The sequence below is a fragment of the Uranotaenia lowii genome, chromosome 3 (genome assembly GCF_029784155.1).
Source record: "Uranotaenia lowii strain MFRU-FL chromosome 3, ASM2978415v1, whole genome shotgun sequence".
Lineage (NCBI taxonomy): Eukaryota > Metazoa > Arthropoda > Insecta > Diptera > Culicidae > Uranotaenia > Uranotaenia lowii.
In genome coordinates this window covers 176588193-176614799 of record NC_073693.1, presented here as the reverse complement: position 1 = coordinate 176614799, position 26607 = coordinate 176588193, and the positions used below count along the sequence as shown (strand labels likewise).

At 39.6% G+C, this 26607-nt stretch overlaps 3 protein-coding genes across 8 annotated transcripts in view; 1 reads left to right on the top strand and 2 right to left on the bottom strand.

Annotated features, from left to right (window-relative positions):
- LOC129756893 (uncharacterized) overlaps positions 1–6348 on the bottom strand; it is a 48184-nt gene extending 41836 nt beyond the window's left edge. For all 6 annotated transcript variants that reach the window (XM_055753940.1, XM_055753936.1, XM_055753939.1 and 3 more), the window contains exon 1: positions 5934–6348. The gene's annotated coding sequence lies outside the window, so the exon portion shown is untranslated. The remainder of the gene's footprint in view (positions 1–5933) is intronic.
- A 3553-nt stretch (positions 6349–9901) lies between these two features.
- LOC129752869 (uncharacterized) lies at positions 9902–12586 on the top strand. The gene has a single exon (XM_055748656.1). The coding sequence runs from the start codon at positions 9902–9904 to the stop codon at positions 12584–12586; it is 2685 nt and encodes an 894-aa protein (XP_055604631.1).
- An 860-nt stretch (positions 12587–13446) lies between these two features.
- On the bottom strand, positions 13447–18694 carry LOC129752868 (uncharacterized). Its single transcript, XM_055748655.1, has 2 exons — positions 17833–18694; positions 13447–13544 (listed from the first exon to the last, which is right to left on the bottom strand). The coding sequence occupies exons 1-2, from the start codon at positions 18692–18694 to the stop codon at positions 13447–13449; spliced, it is 960 nt and encodes a 319-aa protein (XP_055604630.1).
- Positions 18695–26607: the final 7913 nt, after the last annotated feature.

The following is a 26607-nucleotide window of genomic DNA, read 5'->3' as shown; positions in this document are numbered from 1 at the left end:
TTTAACTGTAAAGCATCTGATTGGAGAATGTCGTTTGTATGACCAGGAAAGAAAAACTAACGGCATCAGTCACGACGTTTCCTCTGCTTTGAATCCAAGCAATGAAAAAAAGTTGTTAGATTTTTTAAAAAGTGCTAATTTGTTAGGAAAACTGTAATGTAGTGTATTAGTGTATTTATATGTATTTTTTTCCCTTTTTCTCAGAGGACGAAGGACTAGTATTAGTTAAAATCCTCTATAATAAACTTTTAATAATAATAATAATAATAATAATAATTTTCTGGATGATTTTATGTGCAAAATTTCTTCTTCTATACAAATTTCCATACAAAATTTAAACGCGTTTCGCTTACTCAGGAATCAACCAAATTATTTCAAATTTTACACTGATGCTTGGTGACTCAAAAGGCATCAAAAAACAATTCAAAAAGTCATTTTTTGCAGCGGTCTAGTACGTGCATTTCAATACTTCAACTTGAAAAATGCTGCCTGAAATAAGAAAAATATTTTGGAAAACAAATCTTGAAATTTGTGAAACTTCATTTTAATAATTCTTTTCCAACGGTTTTTAAGAGAAATTCTCTTCTTTTTTCGACGAACAATTCACAGAACTTTAATTTTTTGATTACAAAAAGCTTTTGTAACTGTATCATTTTAAAAACATTTTTTATTTATGCATTGCATAACCGCAGGGACCAATGCCGCCGCCCGTGGCGTAGAGGACAGTCTTCAAGTCTTCTAAGCCAGGGGGTGTGAGATCGAATCCCGGTCACGGCATACATAGTACACTTTCGGTGGGTTGGTGGTTTTAGCATTTGTAAGATGCTAGCCATCATATCCTCGAAAGATGTACGCTTAGAGTTAAGAAAAAAAAAAAGAATCTCTTCGAGGAAACGCCATGTTTCATTGAGATCCTGTATGTGTTTGTGTTCGTTTTTCAATCGTGTAGTGTAGTGTTACACACACATTAACCATTTCATCCCCCAAATATTGAAACATTTTTCAACTGTCTCATTGGTGTATTTTTAAATAATATATTATTCCATAAACAACTGAGATATTTCAAAGGTTGGTGTTTATTTATCGATTTGTTACCCTGTTTTTTTTTCAAACTCGCCTGGGTTCAAATTTCATCTCTTCTATTTGACTTTATCTCGTCCACCTAACTTTTATTTATTTTTAATCAATCCAAAATGATTGTAAATTTAGATCTCAGAGAATATTATGTTTGAATCGAAATACTCATAGATCATTGATTTCTGAGTCTACCAAAATAATAATTTTTCGTAGAAGTAAGTCCATTTCAAGTTTTCTCTTCAGGTATCAGGTATCAGAAAAGGGGTAGGCTTGATAGCGGCACGTTATCCAAACAAACGGGAAAATTGTGCCTAGCCTTTTTTTTACAGATTTCATCATATACCTGAGAAACCTGAAAACCATAAAAGGATTAGAAAATAAATAAATATTTAGGGCATAAAGCCGATCCACGTAGGAATTTTGAAGCATTGAAGCTAATAACCACACTGGGTGAAAAATGACAGATTGTTATTTTAGTTTAAATTCTTAGAATGAGATACACTTATATCAGGATAGGCGAGAGTACATAAAAGCTTTCTAGCAATCGAAAAACAGGCATATATGAGCTTAAAGAATCATACATTATTGATTCACAACTACAAAATTCAGGAGATTTGAGTTTACAATGATCAGAAAATGTTCTAACCAGGATACTACAATGAGGGCAAATAAACGATTTTATAATGGCAAAGTTGGCATTTAGCCTGTCCACATAGGGATTTGTTAAGCAATGAAGCTTTTTTTCAATCAAAATATTGGAAATAAGGACTTTTTTAACTTCCTTTGTTAAATTCTGATATACATTAAAAATAATGAAGTCGGACAAAAGAGGGACATGTACACTAGGGTGTCCCAAAATTGCATAACTTCTGGGAATCTGGGGGCTCACCCTCCAAATGGTAGATTAGGATGTGCAGAACAAACTTTTGTATGGGGCCGACTAAAAAAAATCATGTTTAGAGGTTCCGCAAGCGCCATCTTTGAAAAAAGTCCACTTTCAAAATATTTGATTTTTAATAAATTCTGGGTCCAAAAATTTTCATAAAACTTATATATTTTATATTTTTTTAATTTTGTTTGAGTTAAATACCACACGTAAAAAATGAAAAATGAACCAAATTTGTATCAAAATGTAAAACAAGCAAGCTATTTCCAAGAAAAAAATTTTTTTTGGTCCAAAAATTTCGAATTCAACTGACCAAAATGTGTACCAAGCGTAAAATATTTTTGATACCAATGCCGTCAAAAGATGCGGATTTTTGTGCAATTTAACTTTCCTGAACAAAACATGTTGTTTGTATCATCGCTATTTACGGTTTAATACCCAATAAAAATTAAAATTTAGGATATTTTTTATTCAACTTATCAAATTTGTCTTAATGAATACCTACTTAAAAATCAAAATACTTGCAAAAAAAGACTTTGATGGTTTAAGGGATTCATCAGAAGGCCATATGCCAAATTTGAGCGGAATCGGACAACAGGAAGGGGTTGCACTGAATCTCAAGTGTGAAAGGGATTCTGAGACATAGTGTTCAAAAGAAGCATAAATAACTGGTTTTTCATCATACATTTTTTCCCTTATCAATCGATTGCTTGATTATGAAGATTTTATTAAAATTTCAGTTAAGACTAATATTCCACCTGAAGACTGCAACTCGATTGGACTTAAAACAAAAAAGTTATGGCTGTTCAAAGATTGTGTTCAAAGACAAATTTGATAAGTTGAATAAAAAATATTCTAAATTTTAATTTTTATTGAGTATTAAACCGTAAATAGCTCTTTACACGATGATACAAACAACATGTTTTGTTCAGGAAAGTTAAATTGCACAAAAATCCGCATCTTTTGACGGCATTGGTATCAAAAATATTTTACGCTTGGTACACATTTTGGTCAGTTGAATTCGAAATTTTTGGACCAAAAAAAATTTTTTTCTTGGAAATAGCTTGCTTGTTTTACATTTTGATACAAATTTGGTTCATTTTTCATTTTTTACGTGTGGTATTTAACTCAAACAAAATTAAAAAAATATAAAATATATAAGTTTTATGAAAATTTTTGGACCCAGAATTTATTTAAAATCAAATCTTTTGAAAGTGGACTTTTTTCAAAGATCGCGCTTGCGGAACCTCTAAACATGATTTTTTTTAGTCGGCCCCATACAAAAGTTTGTTCTGCACATCCTAATCTACCATTTGGAGGGTGAGCCCCCAGATTCCCAGAAGTTATGCAATTTTGGGACACCCTAATGTACACACTAAGTGGAAGGTAAATATAGGTACAATAGTACCTCTGAATCATAGCTTAACCATACAGGAGATTCAGAACACAAAGTCTTGATTTTATATATTTTTATTTAACTGACCAGTTACCGCTCTGGTTAGACGACTACAATGAGCTTCTGTGACGCCAAATTTGATACAAGCGATATTGACACTGCACGAAGCTGTAGCACTGGATTCTAGAACCAGGATTGACGTATGATACGAAATATCAGAGGACGATATTAAAGGAGCTTTGACTCTTCTTAACACTATAACCATTCTAAAGCTAAGGGAACATGTTTCAATACAAGCGAAACAACATATATTAGGTGAAACAGATATGACTGTCGACATGCGATACAAGTTTTGATCAAAAACTGGATTTAATAGGGAATATTGAAGCCTTTTGGCAACCCTAAAAATATATATATATATTTTTTTTTCCACGGAAACGATATTTGTACGGCTTTAATGACTGAATAACCATGATGCAATTTTTACAATTAAATATCTTTATATGAACGGACATTTACCTCCACAAAATTCTGTTGCCAATCCAAAGATAGTAGGAACTGAATACTTGTCCATTATAAGGAAAATACACTTATTTTGCGCTTGACGTAACAGATATAACTGATGTAATTTAGATCATATTCTTCTATGATTTCAGAAGTAAGCGATGCGATTCACATTTGAACACTTGTGAAGAGATTTTATTGAACGGGGTTACTAGGAGAGCAAAGAGATTTGTTAAATGAAAAATCATATTCCAAATTGGTAAAACGAGAAAATATGGAAGAATACAGCTTGTGCAAATGCATGTACTACATATGCACTATTGGCATACCCTTCTCGAGAGAAAATACGTACAAAGTTCAAAAAATACTAGCAAGAATTTAAAACTGATTCAGATTCAAAACATTTCCTTCCAATGTTTTGAACTTGGAAAACTTCTGAACTCTGCATGCAATAATTGACCTTGACCTATTTTCTCCCCCGTCCAGATACAGCCTCATTGATTTCCAATAAACAGAAATATGAGATAAACGTATCTGGGAAGTACTGGATAAGTCGCCTCGTACGACATGGACCAGTATCCCAGTGGCAGTATTCTTTAGGCCGCTGCCACACAGCATTTCAAGTTTTCTCTTGTTTTTTTTAAAACTTCTTTTAGCTGTAGCTTTTGACAACCACACAATTGCCATTTGTGCAGATTAACTTGTTTTGAAACATTCTGCGCAAAAGGTAAGTTAAAATAAAACAATTATCGGCATTGGTATTGTGCTGATTTTATAAAAACCCGTCTAAAGCTGGGCTGGGTTTAATAGGTCGAAAATACTAGTCTACTTCAAGGCGTTCGTTGGGTGTCGAAATTTGCTTGGCTTTATTAAAGACTTTCAGCCGTCTTTGATAAAATGTCGGAAATTATATTTCAATTTGTCAGTAATGGAGGGGGGGGGGGGGGGGGGGGGTTCGATAGGGTTGGGGGATTGGGTCTAACACTTAAAAAAAATCGATTTTTTATTTTTTATTTTCTTATTGTACAGCATTTCAAGAATGTTGTGTCAAATTTTCAAGTCAATTGAAGCAAAACTGTAGGAATTATAGGCCTTTATCTCCTCCTATCTAATACTGCAAGAAAGCAAGAGCAGAAACTTCAAACGCGTTTTTCTCGAAAGCACATTTTTAAAGTCCGTGGACATCGTCATTATAAAACTAGTTATCCGATTCTTTTCAAATTTGGAACATATTTTCTACATATAAAATACCAGACCCCAACGTTTTTCTTTTTTATTTTTTTTACTTTGGGGAGATTTTACAGATAAAAAAGGCGGATTTCTTCGTGAAAAATTGTAGTTTTTACTTCAAACAGCCACAAAAATTTCATAAATTTTTTTTTAAGTTAAATAAAAACTTTGGGGGTCTAGAAAAACATTTATTAAAAATATTTTGCTCTGATTTTTTGACTTCAGATGATTCTGTGCTGAGATACAGTGTCCACCGCAAATCATGTTTTCTAAAAGGCATCCTCGAAAGTGCTCCGTCACCGGCTCATTTTTCAATATTTTTCTACGAAAAAATTACTAAATGTTCTTTTAACAATGCTTTATATAATGCAGAAAATTTGAATACATTTGTTTGAACGAAAGCTCTTGAAAAAAATCGTGAAAATGGTGTTATTTTTTTACCCGTTAGACCCTACCCCCCCCCCCCCCCCCTTAACACATTTTGTTCTTATTTAATCAAGAAATAAATTTAAAATAGGCAGCGGTAATAGAAAATATAAATAACAACGTTTACCTCTATATTGGTGGCTTTCAAACTGCTTTAATTTGAAAATTAGAGTTTATTCATGATCCTAAATCTTCATAAAAATTAGACAAAAACTGCCAATTACGAAAAATATTAAATTGTCTGTACACTTTTAATACTGCAGATGAAATTACAGAAAGTACCTTAAACAATTTTTGTAGATAAAACAATTTCTGAACACTGAGTCGTTCAAGTTGGCAGAAGGCAATTTTTTTTTATATGAGGTAAAATATAAAAAAAGAAATGAATCTAAGAATTGGAAGAGAACTACTTACATTTTATTCACGATACACTGTATTTTTAAATCACAAGTGGAAACACCTCAACATTCCGATTTGTATTTCTAATTTTTAAGATTAACTCCTTTTTGCACACAAAACATTACCAAATTTCTGGGAAAACTTGTTTTTCATTCCTATATTTTCAACTGGTTTTCATAATGTATCCACATTTTCAGTATTGCACAGCTGAAGGAGTCGACACTTTGTAGCACTTTCCCGATAGTCACTTTGGGGCAATGAAGGATCATCAACTTGCGCAACTAGTGATTGCACAATTATCCTAACGTTTCCAGATGCTTCCTGGTTTGTGATGGGTCGGTCTTATGTAAATCAGACTCTAGGATTGTGTAATTTCAACTGCCCGACCGATAGCGCACCAATCTGGACAGATCGTCTACCTTCGTTGCGTTCTCGTGAAATACTGAATTTCAAAATTGACAATATTCTGCCTATAATGCGTTTTTCCATATTAATTAGTCGGTCAAGTGAAAGAGCATATTTGGTCCGTGTATCTGTGTTGAGCGATTATCTTGCGCGTCCATGAAGGCGCGTCTGTGTGTCTGTACGTTTTTTTTTTCCAATGTGTAACATATTGGTGGGTCTGTTTTTTTTTCACCCTAGTGGACAGTTCACCAGCCAGCGATATTGTTCTCGTTCTGATTTTCCCCAATCTTTTACTGGTTGACAACAACATCAGCAGCTATTACTATGGACCAGTAGCATTGGTGGGAGGAATGGGAAGAGGAAATTTAAACCGTGGCTTGATTTGCTGAAAAACCTTGCGTGAGTCGAATGCGTGGTTGCCAAGCTTTTAGACTCTGATTACATAGTTTTGATTTCCGTTTCAATTTGTTGCTATCGAAATTTGAATAATTCGACGCGATCTGATAAACGTTGGGTTTTGTGAGTTTTGGGTTTACGGAAGGAAAATATTTATTGACAGCAAAAACTAGCAGATTTATTACTAAAAGTTGTTATATTCCAAAAATAAATTGATAGATACCTTTCAATTCTATATATTAAAAAATACGTCTTAATGATGTATATATGGGAATTGAAACAAATTGCAGCAACAACATCCAGGCGTTTAATGTTTGATCATCAGGCGTAAATGTTACCCGAACTTTGTGTTTAAATACTGCGGTTTTTCAATCAAAACTTTACGCTGATTTTTTAATTGTCGCTTAAAATCTGAAATCCAAAGCATAACATTGAATTCATTTGTGTACAGATTGTTCCACCAAATCGTTTGGCCCCACTGGTAGAATCGCGGTCCAACGCACGATTTTCGTTCCATGGGGACTTTCATCGGCATGGCAGTTGTTGGTATTTTCCCTCGATCGTGCTCTTTGCGAATGGAACGGAAGTGCTATTGTTGTCCACATCCGGAAAGCTTTTCATACGTCCAACAGTGTAGCGCAGGCAAACATATTGGTAGCTAATTCACATAAGCATTTGGAAAACCGTTCTAGTGTTGGTTGACAAACGAATGTTTGCTCCAAGAATCGTTACCAGCAGCAGCAGCAGGTGAAAGAACCCACACAGATCAATTATTATATCATGAAATGATTTAAATAACTATGGTTTGATGAGTTTTCTAAATTGCTCCAGCATTCGAGTGAATAGCCTCATGGTAAGCTTCGTTGATCACTCCCGCAATCATTGGTCGATCATTCAGGTGGGTTTTTTTTCTCCATTTGCACAAATGAATTTAGGCAGATACATAGGAATAGTTTGAGGGTTCGAGGCGTCGAGGCCAAAGGTTCGAGCACACGCACAAATTTAACACCAAAGTATTCGGCGGCATTCCGAGGCCACAATAAAATAACCGCAATGACTTTTGTCTGGTTCCGACATTCGATTCCCAAGGGTATTGTGTGGGAAAATATTTGGAACGAGGCTTGTCTATAACAAAATGATTGCATCGATGGATAGAATGCCGATCAATTGGGAACGACACGTTTTGATGCATTTTCAGATGTCATGATCGCTTGCTCTGTTCAGCTTTTTTAGCCACGGAGGAGTAAACTTTGTGAATTTAATCAAAACCGAATCAAAAAAAATTAAAAAAAAACAGAAGAAACAGTTTAAAGGATTTTTACTATAAATTTCTAAACAGCCGACTTAATTCACCCCCTGAGTTTCATGAAAAGACTCGTTAAACTTAAGAACGGTAGAACAAAAATTGGTTCATTTCAGCTTCCATAATTTCAAACGTTGTGCGTTGTTTTTCGCTGAGAAAATATTTTATATTTTTTTCTAACCCCCAGTAATCAATTCTTTCATCACAAAAAAAGATGACGGTGTTGCATAGATTCTGGAACAGAGTAGTTCACAAATATTAAAAATATGTTGATTTCCTACTGTTCGCACGAAAACCCGGTCATTGCAAACCCTGATCAAAAACACAATTCATTAATATCGCGTATCGAACCAATTTGCCAGATGATCTCCCTCTCAAAACTAGCTAGCCAAATCTGGCGCCTATACAGCATCCCATAGCGCACAGCAGATCCAGTACAATAGAATAGATCAGACTTGCAATAAACGGCCAGCAGATCACACGCGTCTTTTGTGTTCTGTCCTGTGTCGTCCCGTACCTAGCAATAAAGCATCTTCTAAGTTGATCCGAACCGTCGTGTTGTACATTTTTATTCGTTCGTTTATCAATAAATTGTGTACGTTTTGCCCAGTTAACTTGTAATTAAATATCGCCCCGAAACATCCAAATCCGTAGAAAAACATTGGTCCTTCGATAGCCGGATGTCGGGACTTTTACAAGCCGCCGCGGAACTAGTGATCGTTGTGGATACTGTGTGCTGCGACAAAGTGCTGGGCAAGCGTGTGTTGTTCGGTCGTTGACCCTTTGTACGTGCTAAGTGTGCACCAAAGGACTTGCTTGTGATCAGTGCGTCGGTCGACAGGAGCAAGAAGAAAATTGCTTTGTCCTGTCTGGTTGGCGGGTTGAAATTGCCGCTTAAAAATAGCGTGTGCCACTTGGGGGGAAATAAAAGTGTTCCGTTTTCCCGTGGCTGATTGGCAAGTTATTGCCGCTATATTCGTTTGCCACTTTGAGAAGACACAAAAATTCAGTTCCGTTTTCCCGTGGTTGATTGGAGAGTTATATCTAATCGCTGAATAATCGGTGACACTTTGGGGGGAAATTAAAAAAGTGTTCTGTTTCCCGTGGCTGATTGGCGAATTATTGTCGCAAAAATTGTCCGTTGCTCGTTGGAAATTGTTTCATGAGCAAACTATTCGTGCTTTGTGTGGGGAAAACCGATGTCGGTGTTGTCCTGTGTTAATAAAAAAAATGTACGCTGACGATTATTGCGTGATATGCACATTTGCATAGTGATATCAACCTACAGTGAATTATAAAGTGTTGTAACAAAAAGTGAACCAAATTGACAGAAATTTGGAAAGCTGTATTTTCGTTGGTGCTGTTGCTGTTTGCTGCCGAACATTCGGTGGCTGCCGATTGAACGAGATTTTTGGTCGTTTGATCACCCGTGCTGCCTTGCAGGAACCCGTTGCTGGTGTGTGCGGTTTAGGACGAATCGCTGTTGCTGTTTTTCGCCATACAGGATCTCCGTGGCCAACAGGATTCAGGGAAGTACTATTTTTGCTTTAGTTTTTGGGCTGTGGTGATCGAGAATTCGGATCCCACACAGTAGGCTTGTGCAAAGTTTTTTGGACTTCTCGTTGAGTGTTGGTCGAGAAGAAAACCTAAAATAACGCTGGTTGGATTAGAATCCGGACCAGGTTGAATTTGGCTGATTTTGTGATAACAGCCAGGCTGAGACACTTTAGCTGATTTTTGTGGTACATCAGCTCCGGAAAACCATCTTTGCTGTCAATTATTCGCGCGAGACGTTGAGTTGATCGGTCGGGTGTCAAAGTGTATTCGGTGATCCAGTGAAGGCGAAATCAGTGGAAACAGTGATCCCTTGCTTGTGACAATGCCAAGTGAATTACGTGAGCTAATTAAGCAGGAGCGAAACCTGCGAAGAACACTCAACTCGGTGCGTCAGTTTGCTTCCAGTGGAAGCATCAATGGTGAACTGATAAGTGTGCGATTGGAACTCCTTGAAGACACTTTCAAACAGTTTAAAAAAGTGAGAACGGAAATTGAGCTGCAAACTGACCACCTGAGCAACACCACGGACGAGTTTAGTGATCAAGAGGCATTGGACCAAGCAAGGGAAGACGAGAATGTTGGCATCCTGGTAGAGTTCGAGGAAGACTACTGTGTTGTGAAGAGTGAACTCCTGCGACTGTCGTCAGCGATTCGAGGATCATCAAACGCAACTCCAGCTCCAAGTGTAGTCGAATCTGTTGGTCCTCCCTCAACTCTGGCAAGGGTGAAGTTGCCGGAAATAAAACTGCCGTTCTTTAGTGGAAAAACCAAAGAATGGGTCACCTTTCGAGACTCGTTCAAAAGCCTGATCCACTCCAGTAATCAACTTAACGATACCGACAAGTTTTGCTATCTTCGTTCGGCCGTGACGGGTGAAGCTCTACAAGCGATTGCTTCAGTGGACATCACCGCCGCTAACTACGAGATCGCTTGGTCAACCTTGGAAAAGCGTTATGAGAACCGGAAGCTGCTGGTGAAATCTTATCTCGATTCGCTGTTTTCCATCGAGCCGATGAGGAAGGAGAGTTACGATTCACTCAACATGTTGCTCAGCGAATTCGAGCGGAACCTCCAAATGCTGCAAAAAGTAGGCGAGAACCCAGGCCAGTGGAGCACGCTCCTGGTTCACATGCTGTGTTCTCGCCTGGATCAATCCACCCTGCGCCAGTGGGAAACCCACCACAGTTCCAAAGAGGTTCCGCTGTACGATGACCTGATGTGTTTCCTGCGCAACCATTGTTCGATGTTGGAATCCATCGCTCATCGGAGACCTGAACGACCAGAAAGCAGCGAGAATCGTTCCAGATTTGGCGTTAGCAACCCTGCAGTTCCATCCCAAGTGAAGTGTCCTTTTTGTAGTGATGTGTTTCATATAGCTTTCCGGTGTACCAAATTCCTGAAACAAACTGTCGGTGAAAGAAATGTGTCAGTGAAGCGAGCTAGACTATGTTATAATTGTTTGTCCTCCGGTCATCTAGCTCGCGATTGTGTGAAAGGTTCCTGTCACCATTGCGGAATGCGTCATCACTCGCTTTTACACCCCATATCCTCCGTCTCGCAGCAATCAGCTCGCCCTACACCTTCAGTGTCTCAGCCTCGTCGTCAGTTTTCATCATCATCACAAACACCACCGATATCCAACCAGCCAACCCCGAGCAACCCTCCCAACACTCAACCCTCAACCTCGTATCCAGTTACACAGCCCATTCTCACCACAGACCCTCAGCAAGCCATAGCACTTCCCTCCCACACACCGAACCTTACGAAACAAGTCCTGTTGTCCACAGCCATTGTTCGAATCCAAGACACTCTTGGAAATACCCGTCTAGCCCGAGCCTTGCTCGATTCGTGCTCCCAGTTTTGCTTCATGACCACTCGCTTCAGCCAACAACTAAAACTGCAACACGTTCCAGAAAACCTCACCGTTCAAGGCATCGGTGGATCACGAGCTGTGTTACGCAAACTGGTGGAAGCTTCCGTTAGTGCTCGCACCGCGCACATTTCAGCATTCAAAACTGCTATGAATTTCTTTGTTTTGCCTGAGCTGACAGCCACACTTCCTGCAAAACGAGTAGAGTTCGAGAGTTGGAGTTTACCCACAGAAGATCAGCTTGCCGATCCCAGGTTTTCGGAACCAGGAGAGATCGACATCATTATCGGCGCAGAGTACTTTTTCGATCTGCTTCTGGAAGGCAGATTTAGAGTGACGAAGGATGGCCCTAGTCTGCAAAATTCCGTGCTTGGATGGATCATCGCAGGCACCATTCCGGAAAAATCTGCATCCTATTCGTTTTCCACTGTGGCATGTCCAGTAGCAGCGAGAAACAAATCCGTTGGAAAGCCGACCAGCGAGGAGTTTTCCGCCGAAACCAACATCCGTCACTACGATAGAGAAGGTGTCTTTTTGCCGAAATGTGACCACGTAATTCGGCAACTGGGGGAGTCGCGTAGCGCAGCATTAAAAAGGTCTTCCAGCGTAGAGAAGCAGCTTGAGTCCAACAGTGGAAAGAAACTAGCAGAAAGTGGGAAAGAATCCAGGAAGCAGAAAGCGAAAAGTCTTCAACACAATACGTATGTCGATGATTCACTCACTACAGTGAATTCAGTCGACACTGCGAAGAAGTTAAGAAAGGAGGTGATTGAGTTAGCAGCAGCAGGTGGTTTTTTGTTGAAAAATTTTAACTCAAATTCAGCCGACGTACTGTCTGCATTACCGGTACACCTTATAGACAATCGCGCTTCATTGACTGTGGATTCTACGAATGTAGCTGTGAAGACTTTCAGTTTAGTGTGGAAACCTAAGCACTATGCAGCCATCCCCCGAGTCGATCGTCAACCAGAATGTTTCCCAGGGGAATCCGACGCTCTCCAGAGAGGACGACCGCTGAATGCATCATCCGCGATCCTCTTCTTGTATCATGTGTTTGTCGTTTGCATAATTCGTGTTGGCGGCCGGCTAGCGTACGTACCTATTAGCGAAGATAGAAAGCATCCGATGATCCTGTAGAGTAAACATCCCCATGCGAAAATGAAAATCGACCACCACCACCTCCACTGGGTTTTCCGTGCCGAAGCTCAGCTTCTTGTTTCTTCTATGCGTGAGGGATTGAAAAGATTGGATGAACTTCATCAGCGTTTTCGCAACGAACAGTTCCAGAGACTTGTTGTCCATTCCCCCGTAGACGACGAACCGAATTCATCCCCCCTAGAACGCCAAACTTTCCAGTCGATTACCAAGCCATCATCCAACTAGATTCACCATCACTATAAATGATCCTGTCGTAGCAAGCAACTCAGCAAGCGAGATCTTCAGCGAGTTTGGCCAACTTTTCCTGGCGGTCATCGTGAGCTGACAACAACCCTCCACCATCGTCGTACTCTTGCATCGCAGTGTCATCGTCCTCAGCGCATGGGGCGCTTGCGGAGGCCAGGAGGCCTCCGCTCCAGGGAAGTTTTTGTAATGTGTGATTAAAAAGATAAAAAAGCACCCTCTCATCTTATTAGGTCGATTCGGTCCGGTGGACCACATCCAGTCATCTAGTCAACCAGTTGTTCCGTTCTCATGTCGTCACGTCGTCCAGTCACCACATCGTCCGTTCAACCGCCATCCGTACTACAAGCGATATGTGTTTCCGTGTCCTGTCGTTTGTACATCGTCCAGTCTCCGTATCTTTGGTGGTAAAACTCGTCCAGTCCCCGTAGTTGCAGAAGCGCAACCAGACGCAGCCTGTCTGAGCAGGATTCCAGCCCTAAAGCCATGGGGGGTGACGCGGTCGCGATCGGACGGGTCGGACCTGTCACCCCAACCCCACCCAACGTTAAGTACCCTGCGTTACCTTCATCCTTTAGGAATTTACTTGTTCTCCCTCACAGGGTCGGCGTTGCGTTGGAGGTCCTGGGCTGGGAATCACCGTAACCTGTGTCGTCATCGCAGTGTTGGTCATCGTAGTCTTCGTCATCGTAGTCTTCGTTACCAATAGTTCGTTAGTTAAGATAGGATAAGCATTGTTAGTAATAGTAATTTTGCGTATGGGATGCAACATAATAGGGAATCATTGTAAAAATATTTTTTGAAATGGGCTGTATTTCAAGGCGGCCGGTATGTTCGCACGAAAACCCGGTCATTGCAAACCCTGATCAAAAACACAATTCATTAATATCGCGTATCGAACCAATTTGCCAGATGATCTCCCTCTCAAAACTAGCTAGCCAAATCTGGCGCCTATACAGCATCCCATAGCGCACAGCAGATCCAGTACAATAGAATAGATCAGACTTGCAATAAACGGCCAGCAGATCACACGCGTCTTTTGTGTTCTGTCCTGTGTCGTCCCGTACCTAGCAATAAAGCATCTTCTAAGTTGATCCGAACCGTCGTGTTGTACATTTTTATTCGTTCGTTTATCAATAAATTGTGTACGTTTTGCCCAGTTAACTTGTAATTAAATATCGCCCCGAAACATCCAAATCCGTAGAAAAACACCTACGATTTCCAGCATTAGATAATTTTTTTCATTTTAACACCAAAATCATGATAAATGTGGTCTTAACCATATAGCAAGAATGGCACTTTACCATTTACATTGTTTCCAAACAAACCTTATCAAGGTAAGATATTTGGCGATTTTTTTCCTAACCTGTTTTTTCCAGTATGTTGAATTAATTGTTGCTTTGTCGCAATCAATCAAGAAATTCATTGGTACTGGAAGGGAAAAGATTGCTTTGTACTTGCAACAGAACATTATTTTGCACTCACTGTAGTTTTTCTTCCATTTAACATTAAACCGGTGTGGTAACTTTCGGATATTACGGAGCAAATAAAACAACGTGTTTCTCGTTTGCCTACACACGACAGAGTTGCCCGTTATATTTCTTTTTCTCTACATTGATATTTTTAATACACGATCAAATGAAAGTAAGCTTATTGAACATAAATATAAATCTATAGCAATTCTCCCCCTCTCAGCTGAAGTGTTCTAACTTAACAAAATACTCAAATATTCCTACATGGATCAAACTACAGATTTAATCTAGAAGGAGCTTTTATTTGTCTAGCTGAACGTCTTACATTTTGAAACCCAGTAGTTTCTAAGCTTTTTGGAAGCTCTCCTAACGAGGGTTCAGTACCGCTATGAGCATTATTGTCAGGGGATTCAGTTTTCTGAGAAACTTCATGAGATTGAGGAGACAACGTGATGGTTTCTTCAAGGTGAGGAGTCGGAGAAGAATTATTAGTTTCAAAGGACCTTTCAGGGTTTTCGAAAGAGGGACTTGGTTTATTACCTCTAATGCGGAGGTACTCATCAAAAGAACTTTGGGAAGCATCTAATGGACCAGGTCTCAATTGATCAATATGACGCTTCCATACTCTTCCATCATCAAGTTCAATCTCGTAATGTAATTTCCCAAGCTTATTGCAAACCGTACCAAATTTCCATTTCTCGGAAGCAGAAAGGAAATCACGAGCAGCAACTCTACTGCCAACTTCAAAGGAACGAATGGGAATATCTTCCCCTCTGGTCATGCTATTATTTCGCTGTCGTGGAATCATATGGTCGATACGAATTTTCATCTGTCTGCCAAAAACAATCATTGATGGGCTTTTCCCAGTTGCAGGATGAACCGTACGACGATATGCTGACAGAATGTCTAACAAGGTCCTTTTAACCATCGAACGCGGACATTTAAGAGCTTTTATCTTATCCTTAAACGTTTGTACGTAACGCTCAGCTTGTCCGTTCGTATTTGTTAGTAACTGTATTTGCTTTCAAAAACTTTTGGAACGCATCGGACATAAACTGTGGACCTCTATCAGTTACCAAAACCGAAGGTATACCGTACCGAGCGAAAAACTCGTGCATATGTTCAATAGTAGTTTCTGTAGTAATATCGTTAACAACTTTTACTTCGGGCCATTTAGAGTACGCATCAACAATTATAAGGAAATATAGACCCATGAAAGGGCCAGCAAAATCAGCATGAATTCTCTCGAAAGGTTCATTTGGTCTTTCCCAACAGTGAACAGGAACAGGTATAGGGTTCTTCCTCACTCTGGCACAATCCAGACAATTTTTGGAAATCTCTTCTATATCGCGATCAATGTTTTGCCACCAACAGTAAGATCTGGCTAGGGATTTCATTCTTGAGACTCCAAAATGCCCTGAATGTAGCTCTTGTAAAACACGATTACGCAAAGAGGGTGGGACATAAACTCGTAAACCTCGCATGAGACAACCATTTTGCAAAGAAAAATAGGTTTGGTCTATTCCAACCCGATCATGTGGTCCAACGAATCGGCCAGTTGATAGAGCTTGCATTAAGTTACGCACTTCGTTGTCTCTCGATGTATGGTGTTGGAGCTCATCAACTGAAACTGGTAATGTTTGTATTCTTTCTAATTCCAATACGTCAGCCACTTCGAGATAGTCTTTGCTAGAAGGATCAGCGATTGGTAAACGTGACATGCCGTCAGCGTTTGCATGTTGCTTAGAGTTACGGTAGCGTATTTCAAAGTTAAAAGACTCTAGAAATAATGCGTAATGTTGCATACGTAGTGCTGATAATGCAGGTAACCCCTTTTCCGGAGAAAATATTTGAGCCACAGCTTTATTGTCTGTTACTAATGTAAATTTGCGGCCAAACAAGTACTGATGAAACTTCTTTACCCCATACACTATAGCGTATGCTTCCTTATCCACCTGTGCATACTTTTGTTGTGTAGAATTGAGTGTTTGAGAAGCATATTGAATAGGCCGTTCATTTCCATCAGGATACATGTGGCTCAACACTGCACCCACGCCATATGGAGAAGCATCTGTTGCTAGTATAAGCGGCAATTTTTCGTTATAATATGCCAAAACTTTATCAGATTGCATTTCGGCTTTTACCCATTTGAAAGCATCTTCGCATTTAGAATCCCAAACAAAAGGAGATTTATCTTTCAACAAATTATAGATTGGATAGATTTTGCTGCTGAGATTTGGTAAAAATCTCCCATAGTAATTTACCAATCCTGTAAAAGCACGAACCTGTTCTCGGTTTAGAGGCCTGGGCATTTCCTGAATAGCAGCTATTTTCTGCTGCATTTTGTGTACCCCATGGCGGTCTATGACGTATCCACAATATTCTATTTTGTCTGTGAAAAATTCGCATTTCGATAAATTTACCCGCATATTATGGTTTTGGAATCTACGTAAAACTTCGAATAGGGAGTTCATATGAGATTCATCATCAACACCAGTTACTTTTACATCGTCTATAAAACTGAGATCCCTTGAATTCCACTCAAAATCTGAGAAATTTCCCTTTGGAATATAGCTGGACCAGAGGCAATACCGTACATCAAACGAGTGGGTTGAAATAAACCAAGATGAGTGTTAAGTGTTAGAATTGGTTGATGTTCTGAACGCACTTTCATTTGTAAATATGCCTGAGCTAAATCTATTTTAGAGAATTTCACACCTCCACTCATATTTGCAAATAGTTCATCGATGGTAGGTAGGGGATATTCATCAACAAGGAGACATTTATTGACAGTCAGTTTGTAGTCACCACATAATCGAACCTTATCAATCGATTTCATTACTGGAACGATGGGCGTCGCCCATTCACTGTGGTTAACCTTCACCAAAACACCATTTTGAACCATATTGTCAATTTCCTTTTCAACGATACTCCTAATTGAGAATGGTAAAGTGCGAGCTTTGAGAAAAACAGGTCTACTATTAGGTTTTAAAGTCAACGACGCATGGACATTTTGCATAAGACCAATTGTTTTCTCAAACACCGTGGGAAACTTATTCATCAAAACGTGTGTTATATCATTACCATCATAAGAGTAAGATACAATATTATTAATGGTTGCATTCGAACAATTCATTACCTTATTCCAATCCAGGGATAACTCACGCATCCACTCACGGCCGAGTAAGGGATGTCTATTTCCTTCTACTACATACAAACGTAGGATCTTGGATTGCCCATTATAATTAACCTTAACTTTGACCATACCGTATACAGAAATTTTGCTTCCACAATAACTTTTTAACCCAAGCCTTGTTTCGAACAGTGGCACGCCACAGAGGAATTTGTTTTTGTCAACAATGCTCATAAGGGATACTGGTGACCCACTATCTACCTCAAATCTGATTTTGCTATCTCCTGTTTTCAAGTTTACAAAAATCTTAGAATAAAGTTTATCATCATTTATTTCGCAAACATCAAATACACAGATATCATCTTGTTCCCCATTACCTTGTAATTTTTGTTCAGCTTCATCCTCAATCATGTTGGTGTGGTACTTTTTAAAAGGCTTATTTTGAGACTTGTACTGAGAAGACTCTTTTTTGAAACTGGCTCCTTGTCTCATACAAACCTTCTTAAGATGGCCCTTCCTATTGCACCCTCTACAGTATGTTCCAATGTGTACACAACGATTCGCCAAATGTCCTTCTTTTCCGCACCTGTAGCATGTATTGGTAATCTGCTCTCGACGACCCCTCTGTGTAACATGATCCACTTCTTCTGCCTTCTCCGTTAAGTTCAGCTCTTGAAACTTTCGGTTCAACAGAGAGGCTCCCTCGCCGGAAATCTCCATGGAAACGGCCACCTGTTTTGCTTTCTCGAACGTCAAATCCCTTTCTTCAATCAAACGCGCTTTGATTCTTTCATTTTGCAAACCGAACACGAACTGATTTCGTAAACCCTTCTGGAGGTAGTCCTCAAACTTGCAATATTTCGATTCACGTTGTAACATGGTTGCGTATTCCAACACTGATTGATTTTCAAGCTGCTTTAGATGTCGAAATTTCCACAACTCTACCATTTCAAGTGGTTCCGGGTCAAAGTATTCTCCCAACACCGTCACTATTTCTTCATACGTTTTGCACTCTGGTTCTGTGGGGGCTATGTGATCGCACAAGATGTTGTAAGTTTCAGTGCCCATGTAATGCAAAATCAGGTTTTTTCGACTGGCCACTGGAACACCAAAAATCTCTAAAGCGCCCTCAAATCGCTTTACCCATCGCGACCACTTTGTTTTGATTTTATCAAAAGGTTCCAACGCAAATGTTGGAGGCACCACATTAGCAATTCCAGCTCTCGAGTTAGTTGCCATTTCCGAGTAATTCACTCATACACACAAGCAACATAAACAGCAAAAGTGCAATTGCCAGTACCCACACACTAGAACTGGTTTTCACTTTTCTTCAGCACTAGTCCGCACAAGCAAAATGGCTTCCTAACCAAGCAGCAAACTTCTAGAAATCGGATTTATCAATTTCCGATCACTTTTATTTCCATTTTCAGCCTCGACGACTCGTAACCGTAATAAGCTAATCGTTTCGCGTGTGTCCGAAATTATCTCGTCGCCAAAACTGTGGTAACTTTCGGATATTACGGAGCAAATAAAACAACGTGTTTCTCGTTTGCCTACACACGACAGAGTTGCCCGTTATATTTCTTTTTCTCTACATTGATATTTTTAATACACGGTCAAATGAAAGTAAGCTTATTGAACATAAATATAAATCTATAGCAACCGGGACATCATTTGTTTATTTGTATAAAAAATCAACGCACAATGGGGAAAAAGTGTACAAACCGCGGAAAAATTCAATATCTTTCGTCCTACAAGACCCAAGTCTATGAAATTATACTTTCTTTTTGTGAAAATTTCCGGAAAATCGATTGGACATAGTTTCAAACGCCGCACAAGCCTGCGAACGAGATATAGTGCCTTTTTAACCCCTAATTCCCCTATATTTTGTAAACATTCCAGAAAAACACTGTTTTGAACTAGAGAATTGAGAACGAAAACAGACCTTTTGTGTGTAACTTTTTCTGAGGAACCGAATGAAGGCTGTTTTGGCAACCGCGCGCTTCAGAAAATGGAGTTATGGCTGTTTTACCCTCAATTCTCCTATATTTTTCAATTATTTCTGAAAAAAGCTGGTTCGGACTTGATAATTTTGAACCAAATTGGTTGTATTTTGTGTGGTCTTTTCCGAGCAATCGAATGAAGGCTGTTTGAGCCACCGCAAACTTCGCAAAATGAAGTTATGGCTGTTTTACCTTCAATTCCTCACATTTTTCAAATTGTTAAGAAAATGCATGTTCAGACTTGAAAATTTTGAACCTTTTGGAACGTATCTGGTGTGATTTTTTTCGAGGAACCCAATGAAGGCTGTTTGAGCCAATGGAGTTATGGCTGTTTTTACACTCAATTTCCCAACATTTTTCAATAATTTCAGAAACAAAGCTGGTTCGGACGGGAAAATTTTGAACCAAATGGGTTGTATCCTATGTGATTTTTTCCGAGGAATTCAACGAAGCCTATTTGAGTCACCGCACGGATTGGGAACAGAAGTTATGGCTGTTTTACCCTCAATTTCCCTACATTTTTCAAATAGCTCAGAAAAAGCATGTTGGGACTTGATAATTTTGAACCAAATGGGTTGTATTTTGTGGAATTTTTTCCGAGGAATCGAATGAAGACTGTTTGAGCCACCGCACACTTCGGAAAATGAAGTTATAGCTGTTTTACCTTCAATTCCCCTACATTTTTCAAATTGTTAAGAAAACGCATGTTCGGACTTGAAAATTTTGAACCAAATGGAACGTATCGTGTGTGATTTTTTCGAGGAATGGAACGTATCGTGTGTGATTTTTTTCGAGGAACGGAACGAAGTCTATTTGACACACCGCACGCATCGGAAACAGGAGTTATGGCTGTTTTACCCTCAATTCCCTTTCATTTTTCAAAAAGTTCAGAAAAACCATGATCGAACTTGAAAATTTTGAATCAAAAGAGACTTATCCTATGCAATTTTTTCCGAGGAATCCAATGAAGGCTGTTTGAACCACCGCACGCTTTGAAATATGGAGTTATGGCTGTTTTTACCCTCAATTCCCCTACATTTTTTTTCTGAAATCATTGAAGAATGTAGGGGAATTGAGGGTAAAAACAGCTATAACTCCATATTCCAAAGCGTGCGGTGGTTCAAACAGCCTTCATTGGATTCCTCGAAAAAAAAAAATGCATAAGATAAGTCTCTTTTGGCTCAAAATTTTCAAGTCCGATTACGGCTTTTCTGAACTTTTTGAAAAATGAAAGGGAATTGAGGGTAAAACAGCCATAACTCCTGTTTCCGATGCGTGCGGTGTGTCAAATAGACTTTGTTCCATTCCTCGAAAACAATGCATTTTCTAAACAATTTAAAAAATTGTAGGGAAATTGAGGGTAAAACAGCCATAACTTCTGTTTCGAATCCGTGCGGTGGCTCAAATAGACTGCGTTGGATTTCTTGGAAAAAATTAAATAGGATAAAACCCATTTGGTTCAAAATTTTCTAGTCCGAACATGCTTTTTTCTGAAATCATTGAAAATTGTAGGGGAATTGAGGGTAAAAACAGCCATAACTCCATTTTTCAAAGCGTGCGGTGGCTCAAACAGTCTTCATTAGATTCCTCGGAAAAAATCACACATGATACGTCCCAATAGATTCAAAATTATCAAGTCCGAACATGCGTTTTCTTAACAATTTGTAGAGGAATTGAAGGTAAAACAGCTATAGCTCCATTTTCCGAAGCGTGCGGTGGCTCAAACAGCCTTCATTCGATTGCTCGGAAAAAACCACTTAAGATACAACCCATTTGGTTAAAAATTATCAAGTCCGAACCAGCTTTTTTCAGCAATAATTGAAAAATATAGGGGAATTGAGGGTAAAAACATCCATAACTCCATTTTCAGAAGCGTGCGGTTGCAAAACGGCCTTCATTCGGTTCCTCAGAAAAAGTTACACACGATAGGCCTGTTTTCGTTCAAAATTCTCTGGTTCAAATCAGTGTTTTTCTTGAATGTTTACAAAATATAGGGGAATTAGGGGTTGAAAGGCACTATGTCTCCGTTCGCTAGCTTGTGCGGCGTTTGAAACTATGTCCAATCGATTCTCCGGAAATTTTCACAAAAAGAAAGTATAATTTCATAGATTTGGGTCTTGTAGGACGAAAGATAATGAATTTCTTCGCGGTTTGTACATCCCCATTGTGCAACGGATCACATGTTGATCCAAATGATAACTTAATTCTAAATAACTTTCTTAAATTAAAATCCACTCGACACAGTTCTGGACACGTCTAATATTTTCCTTCGGAACATATTTCTCGAAACGTCAAAGTCAAAATGCTCAGAAAAACGATTAAAAGTTTTTATGATTCCGACAAAAGCGCTGTTGCCCCATAGTTGTTCAGACGAATGGGAACGTAAAGATGTAAATGCTGGTTCCTTAATCCTCGAGGTCGTACACTAAGAGGGACAGCCTCCAGCAGCGCGGGAGAGTCTATTCTCGATGTCAGCAGGTTAGCCACAACCAGAGCTCGAGTAGCGTTTCTACGAACTTGAAGCGTATCCAAGTCTAAGAGGCGGCAACGATTTTCGTAGCTTGGCAGACGAAACGGATCGTGACAATTAAAGTGACGTAGGGCATACAGCAAGAAGCGCCGCTGGATAGCCTCGTTTCTTTCAGCTCCGTTTTGATAGACGGGGCACCAGACAGCTGATGCGTACTCGAGAATGAAACGAACTATGCAGCAATAAAGACTTTTAAGGCAGTACACGTCTTTGAAGTCTTTGGCCATGCGAAACAGGAATTCAAGGTTTCTAGAAGCTTTGTCAACAACATAGTTCGTGTGAGTCTTGCACTCCAGCCGTTGATCGAGGATAACTCCTAGATCGTTGAAGTGTTCTACTCGGGTGATGGTTTCGCTTCCCAGGATGTACAAAAAGTGTGCCGCTTACGGGAAAATGATATAAACGAGCATTTGCTGCGTTCAACGGCAGGCAGTTAATGTCGCACCAGTGAGCAAATACGGAAAATTGCTGCTGTAAAAAGTCGATGTCGTCTTGGTTGTCTATGGCGTGAAAAAGTTTCAAGTCATCAGCATAAGCAAGTTTTGTGCCTTCAAGGAGCGAGAGTGCGTCATTGAAGTAGATTACGAAAATTATTGGTCCTAAATAGCTTCCTTGGGGTACTCCTGAGTGGGCAGGGAATTGGGAACTCCGGAACCAATCCAGTAGAGATCCACAGAATCCTAAGCGTTCGAGCTTTGTGATTGCAAGATCATGGTTCACCTTGTCGAACGCAGCTGAGAGATCCGTGTAAATTGCGTGAGTCTGGATCTTCCTGGCAAAGCAGTCTTGAACGAAAGATGTGAAGCTCAGTAAGTTGGTAGTTGTGGATCGTTTAGGCATGAATCCATGCTGGTCGTTGGAAATGTGAGGCTTGCAATACGTGAAAACAGGATCCATAACGACTAGTTCAAAGAGTTTGGATATCGCGCATAGAGCTGATATCCCACGGTAGTTGCTAACATCTCTCTTGTCCCCTTTTTTATGGACAGGAAACATATGAGCTTCCTTCCACAGCGAGGAAAAAAAAGCGTTGTTCAGCGATGATTGAAAAATATATTTGATGGGAGTTAGCAAAAGTGGCATAAAACGCTTCAAAAAAGTTGCTGGTATACCGTCCGCGCCCGTAGAGGTAGAATTTTTCAACATTGCTGACGCTTTCAAGATGGCTGCATCTTCAAATAGGAATCCATTCAAAGATGAACCTAGAGGTAAAATATTCCGGACAGCCCTGGCTAGTTGCTCTGAAGAAATGTCCTCGGTGGTAAAAACGTTTGAGAATTTCCCGGCAAAGAGCTCATAAATTTCGGGGTCGGAAGCAGCTGTGTTGTTGTCCAGAAACATGTGGGACGGGAGACCTGTTTCTTTCCGCTGATTTTTTACGTGCTTCCAAAAATTTTTCGGACTAGTCTTGAAGTCTTGCGGTATTCGTTCTGAGCGTAGAGCGACTTGTGCTTGTTATAGTTACGAAGGGCACGTTTTTTAGCTGTCTTCAGTTGCCGCAGTTCTTTAGTGACCCTCGGAGCCCGTAGATAAGCATCTACGCTACGTTTCGGCACATGGGGATCGATGGTGTAATTAAGGATATTCGTAAATGTCTCTACAGCTGCGTTGGGATCAGAAAGATCGAGCTCGACTTCCCACTCGATGGATTCCAGAACGCGCAAGATAGCCTCGGAATCCATATTCTTGAAATCTTTATAGTTAGTAAGACGTTTTTTCAATGGGAGAGTATAACCTAGCGGCACCGAGTGAGACCACTAGAGCTGGGAGATGTAGGACATCTTTGACGAGTGGAGCGGAAGCTAAATCGATTGTCTGAATCCTGAACCCTTCGTCAACAAAGCAGAGGTCAAGCATCCTGCCGTTCTCGTTTTCAATGTAATTTATCTGACGTAGAGTCGCTGTGCTTAAGGCATCTAGTTAAGTAGACGCTACAAGGTGCCGTGAAAGAAGAACGCGCAGGATTTGGAAACAAGAATCCGCCTTGTAAAAAGCACCATTTCAAGCCAGGCATGTTGAAGTCGCCGATGACGAGGATGTCATCTTCAGGAGAGCAAACGGAACTGACTTTAGAGAGGCAACGTGAAAAAGATTCGGCTACAACCAGGTCACTGGAACGATCAGGAAATGCAACACTTTTCAACTTCAATGGCTTCTAAAAATTTATTGTCCACAAATAATCGTACCGCTTGTGTATCAAAAGTTTTAGAGTTGATGGGACATCAAATTGACGTAGTTCGAAAAATTATTGGTTTCATCAGTTATTTTTAAATTTACAAAAACTTCACCCTACTGAGAAAATGGGGTAAGTCGTAAAAAACTTTGTTTTTTGTGAAAAAACAAATGAAATCGTTTGAAAATTTATAGCTTATGATATATTTGTGATAAACTAACGTATAAAGCACCAATTGCAGTAGTTTTTAGTTTTGTTGGAATTAAACTTTTTTTTTTGTCAAAAGTGTTTATAAAGAAAATGCATAAGGATGATGCATACATTTAGGGGTAAAAAATAATACAGAAATTTGTACCAGCTGAAATCTTAAAAATTAATGTTTGGATGGATACAATTTTGAAATTAACAAACGCGTGATGCAAATCGTATTCCAGCATATGGATTTTGATGCATTTTAGTCCAGACTGACAACTGAATTAAAAAAGAAATATTAAAAAAAAAATTGACGATTGTCTGAAAAATATTACTACACCAACAGTGTTGGTATAGGACAATAAAAGCAATATAAAGTTTGTAGGTTGTATCTCTAAGCCAATAGTCCCATACCGCTTCTTTTTTTTTCTTGACGAGCGCTTCCTCGGCTCGGAACTTCAAACGTTTGTGCTAACAGTAACTTCACCTTTTTTTAAAAATTTCGATTGACATTTCTTTTTTCAGTCATATTAGCTTATGTAGTCGCCGGGTTTGATTGTTGTAATGTTCCTCCTTGATCAAAAAGTTAAAATATTTTTTCTTTTTTTCGCTTCAACTAAATTCCAACAACAGCAAAAATTTTATACAGAGCTGACTAATCTAGATTTAGTTCATATCTGCTTATTGGCAAGCCAAAACTACTCACATCACATTTGAATTGCGGGAATACAAACTCTAACAATAACTGATTAGTTATAATGAACGTGTAATTTCCATTTACAGGGTGACAAAAAAGTCCGGTCACACTTTTTTGGGGTCGCCTGTAGCCTACACGTTGCATCTCTCTGGTGCCTTCTATATGTCAAATGAAAGGGCTAACCTTGCTGCCCAAAGTGGCAGAGTTTCGTTTCTGTGCAGTTTGTTTACATTGAGTTGTGAGCCATGACAGAGTTAAGGGCAGCTGTTATCGCTGCTTGGTTTGGCGCGCAGATGACGAGCTCTTTTTTTCGGACGAGAAGCTGTTCGTTTTGGAGCAAACAGTCAATCGCCAAAATGATCGAGTTTGGAGTGTGAGCCTCCAGCAAGCTCCTGCAGACAAGCTGAACGGTTTCCGGTTCCAAAATTAGACGTCAGTCTTGCTTCCTGACAGATGGCGCAGCATCCCACACCGCAAAGGTTGTTCAGGCGTGGTGTGAGAAAAACTTGACCGATTTCATTTCGAAGAATGAATGGCCTCCCTCTTCTCCGGATCTGAATCCACTGGATTGTTTCGTGTGGGGATACATGATGTCGAAGCTGAACGACTATAAAATAGCCAATTTGGAGCATTTCAAGCGAGTTATCACGAAAATCTGGGACGAGATGCCGATAAAGCAGGAGCGCGCCGCTTGCGACGACTTTCCGAGACGTCTGAAGCTGGTTGGGTCAGATAAAGGTGGTATAATTCCGAGGTATCGTCTGTGAAGTATCTTTATGAGTTACTGAATAAAGCTATGAAAGCTAGATTAAAATTTTCTTCTTATTCTTTGAGATATTGAGGTTTTCCTGTGTGACCGGACTTTTATGTCACCCTGAATTTTATGAATAACTCAATTTCTAAGTGTATCATGGTATGATATTTGGTGAATTTTTTAAACTGCTAACTTTTGTTTTTTAATTTTTTTCCAATAGATATGTTGAATTTATTGTTGCTTTGTCGCAATGAATCAAGAAATTCATTGCTACTGGAATGAAAAAGATTGGTTCTTATTTGCTTCACAACGTTATTTTAACTGTAGAAAAAAATGATAAGCTGATCAACGCGAACTTCGTTTTCTCTTAAAAAACCAACAAATACAGGCGTAAGCGCAACCAGTCTATCACATATCAGATGACATACGACCAAACGGAAAAACAGTAAAAAAAAGTTCAACACGCTGCGTCTTTTCAAGAGTTTGGAAAAGTTTGGTGTCGAATTTTTGAGTGCTAATCGAGGTGCCATTTTCCGGCCACCAGTCCCAAAAGAATCTTGTTCGAGTTCCGGCCCAGAGAAAAAGCCAGAGTTTGATACCGGGAATAGTCGCCCATCAAGGCGTGTTAATACAGTGTTCCAGCCTCGAGCGCTGAAGGGATTTTGGACGCCGGATAAGTTGCGGTAGGTTTGTGCTCCGGCCACGAACAGTGAGGAGAGATTTTTGACGCCGGATAAGGACGCCAGAAATTTTGGTTCGGGTTCGTGTTCTGGCCACAGGAGGAGGACCGTGATGTTCTGAGA